Source organism: Elaeis guineensis, chromosome 4, assembly GCF_000442705.2.
Source record: "Elaeis guineensis isolate ETL-2024a chromosome 4, EG11, whole genome shotgun sequence".
In the NCBI taxonomy this organism is placed as follows: Eukaryota; Viridiplantae; Streptophyta; class Magnoliopsida; order Arecales; family Arecaceae; genus Elaeis; species Elaeis guineensis.
The window spans coordinates 38,950,536-38,966,334 of NC_025996.2; the positions used below are offsets into that span (position 1 = coordinate 38,950,536).

General features: G+C 34.3%; 1 protein-coding gene across 1 annotated transcript; it reads left to right on the forward strand.

The window, feature by feature from the left end:
- Positions 1-345: 345 nt before the first annotated feature.
- LOC140857321 (silicon efflux transporter LSI3-like) lies at positions 346-1,170 on the forward strand. Its single transcript, XM_073256102.1, has 2 exons — positions 346-544; positions 700-1,170. The coding sequence occupies exons 1-2, from the start codon at positions 346-348 to the stop codon at positions 963-965; spliced, it is 465 nt and encodes a 154-aa protein (XP_073112203.1). The 3' UTR covers positions 966-1,170.
- The last annotated feature ends 14,629 nt before the right edge of the window (positions 1,171-15,799 follow it).

Consider the following 15,799-nt stretch of genomic DNA (forward strand, 5'->3'; position numbering starts at 1 on the left):
TCAGTAGTTTGATTAAGCTGGTCACTGAAATTTAAGCTGTGTGAAAGCTTCTTAGGTTGTATTCTACATTTATGTATATCCCTTTCACATAGCCTAGCTAATTACTTTGAAATTGTAATGCAAAAAAAGAAAAAAGGAAATAATAGAGTAGTTGATTATAAATGCTTTCTTATTCGCAAAATAGTTTAAGGTATCTTATGATGAAGTTTGACAAACTTGATTTCATCTTGTTAATGATGGCTTCGGATTCCCGACGTCTGATAACTTTAAAGCCATGTGAAATGATAAATCTACATGATTGCCTTGCTTCTATAGTAAAGCTGATGAGTGCCCTTTTTCTGAATAATGTCTCAGGTTTCATACTCCCTACTGATATTCTTCTGTGGAATGTTCATCACTGTGGATGGATTCAACAGAACCGGGTTACCAGGTGCTTTGTGGAACGCCTTGGAGCCTTATGCACGTATCAACCATGCCAGTGGAGTGGCAGTGCTCTCCCTAGTGATACTGCTGCTCTCAAATGTTGCATCAAACGTACCAACTGGTAGGCTAACTTTCATTTCTCTTCTTCCTCCAATTGTTTGTTGTTACATAATATAGTCGAAGATTAGATGCGTCGCACTGAGCAAAGACTTTAAAAGTCGGAATGAGAAAACTCTAATTGACATGATCTAATCAACTGAGCAAATTTTGGTACAGTGCTCCTGCTTGGAGGTCAGGTGGCGAGATCAGCAGCAGCACTATCTCCGGCGGATGAGACAAAGGCATGGCTCATACTTGCATGGGTGAGCACGGTGGCTGGCAACCTATCCCTCCTTGGCTCAGCTGCCAACTTGATTGTTTGTGAACAAGCACGGCGGTCGCAGCATTATGGGTACACTCTCACCTTCTGGGGCCATATTGTTTTTGGGGTCCCATCTACGTTGATCGTAACGGCCATCGGTCTGCCTCTCATCAGAGGTTAGCCGTGTTTTTTTTTTTTTTTTTTCTTTTCTCGAAATAATAGTGGGAGCACCATCAACTAAAATTATCTAGGTCAAATACTTAGAAAATACCTAGGCCAGCTTATGGGCAAGAATGGTGTTTGCCTTGTAATGCAGTGTGCTTGTTTTAGTTGTAATCATGGATGTTTTTGTGAGATATATGGACAAATATGGGCTGTTTGTGAATGAATCTAGTTTGAATTGTTTGGGTGAAACCACTTATGGCTTTAGATACTTTCCTTTTCCTGCGTGAAGCTATTCTAAAAAAGAATGGGATTTTGGTGAATCCCTGCGAGTTCATTAGCCAATAAAGAATAAAAGCCGCGCATGAGGCTACAGGTGTGGACACCGTATCTCTTGTTGTATATAGAATGGAAAGTCTTGAGATGTCCATCAAATTTTTAAGCAATCTAACATGTGAAAGTGTGAAGATTAAGTCACGAGGAAAAAAAAAAAAAATCATAGATGATTGGGCTGAAAATCCTATGAAATTTGTGGATTAGACCAGTTCAACTAGCAAAATCATAAGAGTACAGATTAAAGTGGATCTATATTCATAAATATCTAGAAGTGGTTTTGAAGCAAACTGGCCCAAATCCCATAGGAAAAAATAAATCTCAATTGAAAATTCAATCTAGTTCAATGAAAATACTACAATCAGTCCATAGTCAATCAAAAATAGGCTTATTAATTACAAATCCAATCAAGAATAAAAAATACTATGATCAATCTATAATCAATCCCAAATCGGCCTATATTATATTATCCTCTGGTCCACATGGGCTTTATGCTAGACCCGTTTTAATATATATCATTTATAACTATTTAAGATCTCATCAAACAAAACTAGCTAGAAGTTACTATTTGAGTTCTTTCGCTCTATATAAATATCCAAAATTTTTCTGATGCACAACAAATCTAAACATATATATACTCATATGGACCATCAAAAGATCGGATCCATGGTCCATAAAGACCAAAAAACACTAAATCATGTTCCTTCTAAGGTTGACTTATGAGTTGATTATAATGTATTTGACTGAATCTAAATTGTTAGTCTGATGAAAATGCCGAGCTTAAATGGAGAGTATATAATGACCCATGTGTATGTGCATTTAGTCCTTTATTGATTATTTACAACTGTTGGAATTCGAGATTTGGTACATACATATATGTTTCAAAACTTTATTTTCTAAATACCACAGTAGAGAATAAGATTAAAACACTTTTAATCTGAATTATGCATGCATGAAAATATAAAACCACATGAATCTATCTCATATGCTGAAATTGATATATGCTGAATTCAGATTGTGATCAAATCACATATCTGTTTCGCAATCCTTTTCTTCGAATCTGGATCTGGAAGAGAAGATATTCTCTCTTAGCCACACAAGTGTCCGGCCTCTATGAGTATCCACTCGAAATTAGCCTCAAACAGCTCTCTGTAAGCTAAATTTTGAAATCATGTGCTCCTGTGTAGAGCCAAAGAATCAAGATAGTCCCCTTTGGCTAGTCTTTTCTTATTAGGTCCTCCATTGAATCTTAAACATGGAATCAATATTGATTGACTGGAATCCCAACAGCACCCTGCCATATAATCCTCATTGTCTCATATTAATCAAAATAGAAAATAATTACAATGGTGAAAAGAAGAGGACGTGTACAAGTTGACAAAACGGGCGGTGGCCTCTATTTTTTATGCCAGATATGAGTGCTTTAATGCATGAGCGTTGCTAGCTATTTTCCAGTAGGCGCCAAGTGAGGTAACGTTTCCCACTCTCCTAAGGTAGGAGCTGGCCGGGGTGAAGCAGCGCGAGGAACAAACGTAGGTCATCTCCTTTGGCATTCTTTGTCCAGTCCTCCGTCAGTAAAACGATCATCATCCGAACGGTCTTGCAACAGCTTCGAGCCTCGGAATTGAATGACCTGCTGTTTTTCTCTTTCCACAACGTCCATGAGCTCACCGAGATAAACGCATCCACTGCACTTGAGATAGAAACGGATCTTCTATGCTATTTAAAAAATACCATAGACGGCTGTGCATATTTTGGAGATGTGACAGATGGCCTCATACTTATACATACATATTAAAATATTAAAAAAATAAAAATAAATAAATTTTAAAAATATTTAAATAATTTAGATAAATATCATGTAATCATTCATCTTTGGATGATCGTCTCAAAACATGCACAATATTGTGATACTTTGTGAGTACCATAGAAAATTTCGATTGTACGTTATTTTCCTCTTCCATGATACCACGTGTCAAATATATCATGCAGAAGCTCATATATCCTGTATTTGTGAAGCAACACGTTCCAAACTTCCGTAGAGAAGGTGCACCAGATCATTATATGATCAGTCGATTTGCTTGCATTGTAACACAGCATGTTCCAAACTTCCGTAGAGTGTTCATGATCTTCCTTCCTTGCTTATTGTTGCCTACTCATGAGCAACATCAGACCAAAATGAGGAGTAATCAGGCTGTTGCCATTTCCTCTTCACGAACCTGGGTGTGCCAGCTTGCAATGATAGTGGGTGGTGGGCATTTCCTTTAGCTATGTCCACAGTGAAGTCAATTTGGTAGCTGGTGACGCTTGTTATTTTTGATGCTTGGGAAGGGTCATGTGTTTTCTGGATGCACGCCTTATTGTTGAGTGTTGCTTTTGAATACTTGCAGCCCAGCTAAGAGCTTATCCCATTCTATGTTTTGTTTTCCTTTCACCATACCATTTTCTAATCTTTTAAGTTACATTTGGTAGCTACCAATCTATGCAGATTACTGATAATTTAATATGATAATTTGAATTACTATATTTAGTATAGGTTTTGGATGGTAATCTTGATTATCTTGACAATTCAGATTACCTCATGGGAGATAATTTGGATTGTCTTGGAGAAGGATGGCTATCCAAATTACTACTTCTTTGACAATATTGCAATAAAAATTTTGGACAAAATTATCTCCCAAAAAAATCACATAAAATCCATTACCCAACCCTCCCCATCCCCCTCTCCCTCACCCCCCTCTACATGCACCCCTGGCCCTGCAACTCTCCATCTCTTTTTGGTTGCCCACGGCTTCTCCGCCTTTGTCCCCCACCACTCCCTCGTGGCTCTATCACGTCTGTCCCCACCACCCCCATGACTCTACATACGCCCGCGCTTTCCCACACCCTCTTAGTGCCCATGTTTCCCCACACTTCTCAATTTGTCACTTCTCCATGCTACCACCACACCCACATCACTTCCATTACTTCTCATTAGAAAAAAAAGAAGAGCACCAAGATAAAATTATTAGAGGTATTTTGAAATTTTAATTTCACATTACCGATAATCTGATTGTCATACCAAACATGTCCATCAAGATTTTCATTAATTTTACTGCAACATTACCTGTATACTAAATACAGTAATCAACGTTACTGATAATTTAATGATGATAATCTATCCTAAAGATAATCCATATTATCTTTTAAAATTATCTGACGATGCACCAAATACAATCTAATTAATACACACACACACACACACATATATATATATATATATATATATATATATATATATATATATATATATATATATATATATATATATATATATATATATATATATATATATATATATATTATATATATATATACACACATATGTATGTTTGTGTACATATATGCATATATGGTGAGATAAAGTTGCAATTCAGATCACGATATTCTCAAAGACCAACATACTATTTTATCTCTCTCTAAGTAATATTCGTTTTTCAAGAGTAGAGCCCTGTCATTTTCATGAATAATGCTCTATAACGACAAAGTTAGATTGATGAAACTTTTCAGATGAGCTTTTCCTAAAAAGGAAAACTCCTACCTGAGCTGATAATAGTTTTGGGTCTCTCCTTTTGTATTAATGACCAAAGACCATTTGAGCCAACTTTCTAGGTCTGCTGTTGGGTAAAAGTTTGTTTTCATGATACAAGGCTATTCGAGCCTACTTTGTAGGTTTCCCTAAGCCTAATAATGCATTGCTACCAATGAGAATTTTAATACTTGGATACATATTTGGAGTAGCATTAAACGGGAATTCATGGAGCCACATGCCCATCAACCACCTTTACAAGCTATTGAATGAGCGCATGCCAAGTGAAGGGGCCAACAGTCAATGGAGAGGACGTTCCCCAGATTTAATAAATCTCCATACATATGACGTAGGTCCAGTTATATGGGAGCTTAGATCAGTTGATTAGAGAGCAGTTTCTACATGAAGTGTATCTGATTGTATTGTACAATTGTACTTGTTGATCTAAGATAGCCTTAATCATACTGGTATGTGTGGAGTACTACTGCACATGACCAACAAGCTCAGGTGGAAAGATGTAAGTGATGAAAGGTTGTCACTTGCCCACCAATGGAAAGGTAATATGCTATGTCATCAGAAGAAAACATGGAGAAAGCAAAGTAAGCTTTATCTTCATCACTATAAACTCTTTCCAGTGTTCCTTTGAGAGGCGATATCTGAGTTCCCTCTCTTGATACAACCATCCATGATTCTCATTATAGATATATTCTTCTTTCACGAAATGGGTACGTCGACATTTTTTCTTTTTTTCAAGAAAGAAATATCTGCAATTTCTTGAGAAACTAAATTACGTTGATCGGGTTACAGCATCCCGGATCAAGATGCATCAATCAAGGAGTTTGGGTTCAATTAAGAAACTAGGTTTTGTCTTACCTTGGTACGTAATAGGATTTTCACAATTTATATTAGAAAACTAATTACACAAAGAATAAAAGCAATAAAGAGTTTGAATTTCCTCTTTATTAGTATGAATGCCTATAAATGTTGAACACCTAAAATTCATAGTCCGAAAGCTTGTCAAAAAACCGGTATCAGCAAATCCGTAAACTCATAGTCCGAAAACCTGTAAAAAATAATTTAAGCATAGACAAAGTTCTCTAGGATGGAATACTTCATCATTCCACAAAACTAAGATACAATGAGATCCCAGATGCTTCGATGGAAAATACAATATAGCTAATTAAGATACAAATAGTTTCTGGTTGCTTGTATAGAAAACTCAATGCAGATATAGGGTTGTTGTGTTGAGATATTGGTGTCCTTCATGTTGAACATGGCTTTATTCTTTTCTACTTGGTTATGTCATCTTTGTTATGCTTTAAATTGTAGTCGGTTTTTCAAAACTATCTCAACATTTGCGCTTCTACTTAGTTCAATTGCATTCGGTTCTTTGAACTAACTTGATATTCATATGCTTATGGTTGACGGTTAAAATTGCCTCAAGTTTCACAGATTTACAATCGGCTCTCGGAATTGCTTCAGATGCCCACGTACATATTTCTAGTTTCCTTATGTCAAGCATCAATAGTTCACAAGATGTACCAATGGGGGATATGGTTGTGCCAATTCCCAATTCTGTTGTAATTTTTTTTTAGCCATCACTTGCTAGTTGTATATTAAAATTTAGAATTAAAATATATCCTTTTTCGAAGATTAAAATTATTATTAAATTCTAAAAAGATCTTGGTACATAATTTGTCTCTATAATTATCATAGAAGCATTTGAGATTTATCATAACTGCTTGAATGCTATATGATTAATTTAATTGATATCATATTCCCTAAAAGTCTTATTAATCTTTCTTCATGATCACCTCAGAAGTTGTTTCAAAATTTATCATAATAATAGCCACTTAATGTCTATAATTAGCTGTCCAATATAGAATGTTATCATGAATCCAACAATTTTGGTACCAAAAGCATCCTTTAAAACCAGAATCTTAGTAGGGTTTTGTATCACTTAATTTATCCTTTTTTTGGTTTTAAGGTAATCCTACCTTTCCTTCTTCTCCTAGATTTTGTTATTACCTTCAACTTGCTCAATTTCCTTCTATATTCCTAGTTAATTTCATGATCGGTAATATAGCTGCACCATTCATCATCCCCAACAATATTGATATGACCGGTGCAATTGGTCAATAGTAAAAATAAATAGCTATTCCAGAGATTGTGTGGGGCCACCTTCAAAAATAACTCTCTCTTCCGAGGCTTAAGCAACATATCCCTTCCGGCCTGACACTTCGATTTCTAAGCACTTCAGGCCCGTCAGCCTTTGCACTGTATGTCAGGATTTTAGTTGAGCGGCTAAAGCCGCTGATGCCTCGTTAGATCTGCTCGGAGCAGGATGCTTTTATTAATGGTTGGTGTGACGGCCCAACCCATATAAGAATCTAAACGAACAAAAAAAAAAAAAATAGAAAAATAAGGGAGAAGACTCCCGAAGGGAGTCTTCTTCCTCCTCTCACCGGCTCCCAATCGGAGTCAGAGACGAGTTCCCTCCGGCTCTATTTAAGGAGGAGAACCCTCCTCTCTCCTCTCATCGAGAAATTCCGGGGCAAAACGGCGGCAATCGTCGGAAATTCCTCATAGAGACCCGTCACTGTGCCGTCCAATTTCTCGCCGGAAAAGCCTCGCCGGCGACGGAGGTAAGCCTCCTCCCCTTCCTCTCTCCTTCCCCTTCCTTCCTGTGCCGATGTGCATGCTCACCGGCGACTGGAGTCGCCGGATTTCGTTGCGGAAGAATCTTCCTTTTTATCGTTTTTCTATCGTCAGTGGTCACCATCGACCACCGGTTTGGCCGTCCCTTGCCGCCGGAACGTCTCTTCTCCTGCCGATGGTCGTCCCACGCCAGCTGCGCCGCCGGCCGGCCATCCAACGAGGGGACCTCACGGTCCCCTGTTTCAGCCCAAAACAAGTCCACAGGAGAAGAAGAAAAGAAGAAGAAGAAGAAGGAAAAGAAAAAGAAAAAGAAAAGAAGAAGGAAAAGAAAAGAAAAAGAAAAGAAAAAGAAGGAAAAGAAAAAGAAAAAAAAAGAAAAAGAAAAAAAAAGAGAGAAAAAGAAGAAAAAAATAATATAATAATAATAATAATAAATAGGATTTTCCCTCCTCTCTCTTCCGTGAAGGAAAAAAAAAGAGAAAGAAAAAAAAGAAGAAAGAAAAAATAAAATAAATTAATTTATAAATAATAAAATATAAGAAAGAGAGTTTCTCTCTCTTCCCTCTCTTTTCAGCCTGAACTAGTATTTTTCTCTCTAGAATTGGACTTTCTCTCTCTATTTTCTCTCTCTAAAATCCTCTCTCTAGATTATTTCTCTCTCCTAAGATTTCTAGAATTTTGAGAAGAATGATGATGAATTTAAATGATCCTCGTGATGGATTTTTGATCCGTGATCGTCGGACGGTACACCGACATCCACTTTGATCAGATCAAGTATTTTTAGATTTTATTTCTCATGATCTTATTGAATTATCCACATGATAATCTTAGCATGATTTGATCTAATCGATCGAATTTATTGAATCATATTGCCTGAAGAATCCAAGATGAGTTTTCTCTCTCTAAAAATAGTCTCTCTATAGAATTTTCTCTCTCTAAAGTCATTTTTCTCTCTCGATCGATTTCTCTCTCTTGATCGATTTATCAATGAGAAAATTTTTCAATAGTCCTGATCTGATTCTAATGAAGAATTTGATCCATGATTGTCAGAAAGCATACTGGCACCCACCTTAATCAGACCATGAATCTTTAGATTTGATTATCCATGATTTCGATCTAGCCATGACTTGATTTGATCATGATTGATTTCACCAATTGAGATATTGGACCAATCGTAATGTTGGATTGTGTCACTTGATCAATTCGAATTGTACCTCATGAATTCTCTCTCCTCTGATTTTCTCTCTCCACTTGATTTTATGAAATGATGAAGAAACCTCGATCCTATCACTTCGAATCTGATTTGATCTGATAGTCAAACTTTGGATCATTTAGGTCCTAATTAATTTTGATTAGATAAAATTAGATGATCGGACCCAATCTAAACCGTTGAAATATGGTATTCGTATTCTTTCTAATTATTGAAATTGATTCTGTATAGGATTGTGGATGTTTGATCATGGGATATCGCGATATGATCTACGAACAGAATTTTTGGAAGAAAATTTATAGAATTATGTGGATTTATTGGAATACGTTTGAGGTAAGTAGTGTTTACTTTTACTGAATTTATCTGGTAAATTATGAATTAAATAAATTTATGCATGCTTGCGATTGTAATTATTTATTGAAATAATTGTTGAAAATTGTTTATGATTAAAGTTAATTGTAGAAATTATTTATGATTGAAGTTATTTGTTGAATAATTAGTATGATGATAATGATCACAAAGAATGTTATAATTGATTTGACTCGAATATAATTAATTTTATTATTCTTGAAAATAATATATGAATTGGAAGACAATATGGAATTGATAACCTGACTGTGTTGAGGACCCCGCCAATGAGGGCATATACGTTGGCAATTGACTGTCCTGAGGTTTATGTCGCCAGTAAGACCAGCGACATGTCGCCAGATAGACCAGCGACAAAATCGCCAGCGAGACCAGCGGTTCCAAAGGACTTGGCTGCCAGATGATTCGCAGTCACCGCAAGCAGATATGCGGTATTATGACCCTGCCACAGGGATAATGTGGTCATAGTCATGGTTGGTAAGAAGAATTAAGAAATTGATGAATTTAAGAAAAAAGCATAATTGAAAATTATGATGATTGATTTTTATATGATTGACAGTATGAATATGATTCCATGAATTACATATTGATTTGTATTGATATGCATAGTATTATTTGCCTGATTATTCAGTTAAAGGTATACACTGCTTACTGGGCTATTTAGCTCATGATAAGTTTTATGTTTTTCTTACAGATCCAGAAAATTAGCATGATGCGGGATTTCGGTTGGGAGAGCGATTAGAGATGGAGTTAGTTCATTGATTTAGGATTTTTCTCAGAATTGATTCAAGACTTTTAGTTTTTTTTTTTTTGTGCTGACTTTGTCAGACAGTTATTTTCTTTTGAACACTGAGTTTTGATTTGTTATTTGAACTAAGTTTTGATTATTAAATATTGAAAAATTTATTTAACTATTTGTGAAGATATCATGATGAGATGCCTTGCATGCTTATGGAAAAAGTATTCTATAAGTATGCGGCGGTTGCCATGACCCTCGATTCAAATCTCGGTCGGGGGCGTGACAATTAAAGTGGTATCAGAGCATAAGTGGATGAATTATGAAACATAGAATTAGATATAGAATGGGTATAAGTGGATAGACACTAGGGACATTATAGTGTAGATCTTTGATAATTGTAGTGGGAGAAATATTTATAAATTTTGATTAAACATTGAGATTATGTATGAAAGGATCACAAGAGATTATGATATATGGAGTTTGAAATATGATGGATGATCTATTGATCATTATATGATTAGTTAGATTCTGATTGAAAGTAATTCAAAAGGATTGACATAAAATTTTATTGTGCATTGTGGTTATTAATTTGATCATTGGTTATTCAAAGTGAATCGTAAGTTCAAATTCGATGTGAGAATAATATTATGATATTACTTCTAGTTGAGAGATTGACTATTATTGGCAAGATAAAGATTTGATAATAAAATATTATTCCAGAATGGGCTAAGAAAAATCTTTTATGATGCTTGATTGGAATATTTATCGAAATTGAATTTGGTATGTGGATTATATATAAAGTGGCATATTAGGATGAATGCATATTTGAGGATATTGCAAAGAAACCTATTGATGAAATCGATTATGAGGTTGTAGAATATTCATCATACTGGAATCTTTAATCATCATCCTTAGATCTAGAAAATAGATCTTATTATGTCTCTTGAAGACTACATGATGTGTATGAAATTCCAATTTAAAGATTTCGTATCTAAGTTGATCAAGAGATTTTCTGATATTATTATTGAGGTTGTTAATGAAAAATTGATATCTTTAGATTAAGATAAAAGATCTGATTTATATTTCAGATTAAGGGATCCATGTGAATTTACAATTTAGAAATTTTGGATTTAGGAATTGATATGGAGTTCTTTTGCTTTTGTTAATGAGGTCCCTAATTGAATCTACTATTAAATAGAGATTTAAATTTTTTGAAGCTTGTATGATTATTATGAAAGGATATTGGATAGATATTGAAGATTCTGATGATAGAAATTTTAGAAAAAAAAATAACAATAATAATGATTTGAAATTCATATATATTCAGATTATGTCCAAATTTGATGGAGCATCGAAGAATTTTCTCGTTGATTTGACTTATAAAGATTTTTGGTTTGAAAATTATCGAATTGAATTGATATGAGAATTGAGATTTGATTCATATTGATTATAGTAAATCTATATGATGGTTTAAATATGATATTGGACTCAAGGGTTAATCAAGATTATTGTACACCAGTAAAGGTATGAATGAGAATCAAAAGTTAATCTTTGATTTCAATTGAAATTTGAAATTTTTAGATAAAAAATAATTTGATCAAACTTTTTTTGGTGAACCTAAGAAATTTTGATTGTTAGATCAGAGTGCGCAGCGAAAGCATGGTAATCTGGATTACTTTGAGTAAGTCAAGAATGTTGATTCTTTGAGTCAAAGAATTATGATAAATGATATGGTTTGATACAAAAAATTTATTGATATTAGAAAGAATAATATTTTAAAATTTTGAATTATTTTAGATATCCTAATGTGATTTTTAAAAGTAGAGCTTCCATCTACTATGCTACAAAAATAATTAGCATCCTAATTCTAGGATGAGTGGACCTTTGATTTTTTATTTTAGATTTAGAATATTTAGAGATAAATTTTTTTTATCCTAGAATTAAATTTTATAATTCTCTATTTATTAGAAAGAATTTGAGATTATTTATCGAATGATGATTTCGATCTTAGATTATTATACTCAAATATTTATCTCCAGGGTATAATGAAATTTGAAGTTAGAACTCTTTTGATCATTATTATTTCTCAGACTGAATGAAAAAGATTGAGGTTATCTATTGATATTGACGATTGTTCTACAAAAGATAGATTGGAGTTATTCATAATTTGATAATGAATCGATTAATTAAGAGTTGTTAATGTTTAGATAAAGAAAATTGATATACTTACTTAGAATAGAGACATTAATTTTGATTATAAGAAAAATATAGTTTTGATTTAGATCAAATTTTGAGTTATTGATTTTTATTATGAAATGACTTAATGATAAAATTTGCTTCAAGAATTAGAATATTTAAGAGTTTGAGGATTTGAGTAAAAAATTTCGATGACTAGAAAATAGTGATATTGATTCAATCAACAACGGTGATACTGATCTTTATGAAATGACTTAATGATGAAGTTGTATCGAGAATTTAAAATATCAAAAAGTTCGAGAATGAGATGATAAATCTTCAACCTTTGAAAGTACGAATAAGAGAAAATATTTTTGAATTTTGATTGATTGGGATGTCATCATATGATTCATAGAAGTATGTTTTCCTATCTTATGATGGGTTAAAATTAAGAGTGGTTAATATTTTGAAATAAATAAATAAATGAATGAATGATGATGAATGAAGTTCTTATGCAAGAATAGAGACATTGACCTTTTTCTATTCACAAGAGATAGATTTGATTTTAATTTGAGTCATGAGGTATTGAACATAATTTATTTTTACAGGAAATAAGATCATAATTTCGAAATCTTGAAATATTGAAAATCTTTGAGATGGTGATCTTGATAAATAAGAAAATGAATGGTTCCGTTTCAGATCGATATTAATGTATTAATTTTTTCCTTATGAAATGATTTAAGAATAAATTTGTATCAAGAATTAGAATTTTGAAATATTTGAGGATGAGATTCAAGTAAAGAAATACGAAGACTCAAGCAGGAAAAATTTCGAGGACGAAATTTCTTTTAGAGGAGAAGAATGTGACGGCCCAACCCATGTAAGAATCCAAACGAACAAAAAAAAAAAATAGAAAAACAGGGAGAAGACTCCCGAAGGGAGTCTTCTTCCTCCTCTCGCCGGCTCCCAATCGGAGTCGGAGACGAGTTCCCTCCGGCTCTATTTAAGGAGGAGAACCCTCCTCTCTCCTCTCATCGAGAAATCCGGGGCAAAACTGCGGCAATCGCCGGAAATTCCTCATAGAGACCCGTCACTGTGCCGTCCAATTTCTCGCCGAAAAAGCCTCGCCGGTGACGGAGGTAAGCCTCCTCCCCTTCCTCTCTCCTCCCCTTCCTTTCCGTGCCGATGTGCACGCTCGCCGGCGACCGGAGTCGCCGGATTTTGTTGCGGAAGAATCTTCCTTTTTATCGTTTTTCTATCGCGGTGGTCACCGTCGACCACCGGTTTGGCCGCCCCTTGCCGCCGGAACGTCTCCTCTCCTGCCGATGGTCGTCCCACGCCGGCTGCGCCGCCGGCCGACCACCCAACGAGGGGACCTCACGGTCCCCTGTTTCAGCCCAAAACAAGTCCACGGAGAAGAAGAAAAGAAGAAGAAGAAGAAGAAGGAAAAGAAAAAGAAAAAGAAAAGAAGAAAGAAAAGAAAAAGAAAAGAAAAAAAAAAAAGAAAAAGAAAAAAAAGGAAAAAGAAGAAGAAAAATAATATAATAATAATAATATAATAATAATAATAAATAGGATTTTCTCTCCTCTCTCTTCCGTGAAGGAAAAAAAAAAGAGAGAAAGAAAAGAAGAAAGAAAAAAATAAAATAAATTAATTTATAAATAATAAAATATAAGAAAGAGAGTTTCTCTCTCTTCCCTCTCTTTTCAGCCTGAACTAGTATTTTCTCTCTCTAGAATTGGACTTTCTCTCTCTACTTTCTCTCTCTAGAATCCTCTCTCTAGATTATTTCTCTCTCCTAAGATTTTTAGAATTTTGAGAAGAATGATGATGAATTTAAATGATCCTCATGATGGATTTTTGATCCGTGATCGTCGGACGGTACACCGACATCCACTTTGATCAGATCAAGTATTTTTAGATTTTATTTCTCATGATCTTATTGAATTATCCACATGATAATCTTAGCATGATTTGATCTGATCGATCGAATTTGTTGAATCATATTGCCTGAAGAATCCAAGATGAGTTTTCTCTCTCTAAAAATTTTCTCTCTCTAGAATTTTCTCTCTCTAAAGTCATTTTTCTCTCTCGATCGATTTCTCTCTCTTGATCGATTTATCAATGAGAAAATTCTTTCAATAGTCCTGATCTGATTCTAATGAAGAATCCTGATCCATGATTGTCAGACAGCGTACTGGCACCCACCTTAATCAGACCATGAATCTTTAGATTTGATTATCCATGATTTCGATCTAGCCATGACTTGATTTGATCATGATTGATTTCACCAATTGAGATATTGGACCAATCGTAATGTTGGATTGTGTCACTTGATCAATTCGAATTGTACCTCATGAATTCTCTCTCCTCTGATTTTCTCTCTCCACTTGATTTTATGAAATCGATGAAGAAACCTCGATCCTATCACTTCGAATCTGATTTGATCTGATAGTCAAACTTTGGATCATTTAGGTCCTAATTATATTTTGATTAGATAAAATTAGATGATCGGACCCAATCTAAACCGTTGAAATATGGTATTCGTATTCTTTCTAATTATTGAAATTGATTCTGTATAGGATTGTGGATGTTTGATCATGGGATATCGCGATATGATCTACGAACAGAATTTTTGGAAAGAAAATTTATAGAATTATGTGGATTTATTGGAATACGTTTGAGGTAAGTAGTGTTTACTTTTACTGAATTTATCTGGTAAATTATGAATTAAATAAATTTATGCATGCTTGCGATTGTAATTATTTATTGAAATAATTGTTGAAAATTGTTTATGATTAAAGTTAATTGTAGAAATTATTTATGATTGAAGTTATTTGTGGAAATTATTGTGATGATAATGATCCAAAGAATGTTATAATTGATTTGACTCGAATATCATTAATTTTATTATTCTTGAAAATAATATATGAATTGGAAGACAATATGGAATTGACAACCTGACTGTGTTGAGGACCCCGCCAATGGGGGCATATACGTTGGCAATTGACTGTCCTGAGGGTTTATGTCGCCAGTAAGACCAGCGACATGTCGCCAGATAGACCAGCGACAAAACCGCCAGCGAGACCAGCGGTTTCAAAGGACTTGGCTGCCAGATGATTCGTAGCTCCACCGCAAGCAGATACGCGGTATTATGACCCTGCCACAGGGATAATGTGGTCATAGTCATGGTTGGTAAGAAGAATTAAGAAATTGATGAATTTAAGAAAAAAGCATAATTGAAAATTATGATGAATTGACTTTTATATGATTGACAGTATGAATATGATTCATGAATTTACATATTGATTTGTTATCAGTAAATTGTATGCATAGTATTATTTGCCTGATTATTCAGTTAAAGGTATACACTGCTTACTGGGCTATTTAGCTCATGATAAGTTTTAAGTTTTTCTTACAGATCCAGAAAATTAGCATGATGCGGGATTTCGGTTGGGAGAGCGATTAGAATGGAGTTAGTTCATTGATTTAGGATTTTTCTCGAATTGATTCAAGACTTTTAGTTTTATTTTTTTTTTTGTGCTGACTTTGTCAACAGTTATTTTCTTTTGAACACTGAGTTTTGATTTGTTATTTGAACTAAGTTTTGATTATTAAATATTCAAAAATTTATTTAACTATTTGTGAAGATATCATGATGAGATGCCTTGCGTGCTTATGAAAAAAGTATTCTATAAGTATGCGGCGGTTGCCATGACCCTCGATTCAAATCTCGGGTCGGGGGCGTGACAATTAAAGTGGTATCAGAGCATAAGTGGATGAATTATGAAATATAGAATTAG

Bases quoted from the DNA above. Each gene is read 5' to 3' on its own strand.
- LOC140857321 (XM_073256102.1), top strand. From the start codon at position 346: ATGTCTCAGGTTTCATACTCCCTACTGATATTCTTCTGTGGAATGTTC. The intron at 545-699 runs GTAGGCTAACTT...ATTTTGGTACAG, and splicing joins TGCATCAAACGTACCAACTG to TGCTCCTGCTTGGAGGTCAG.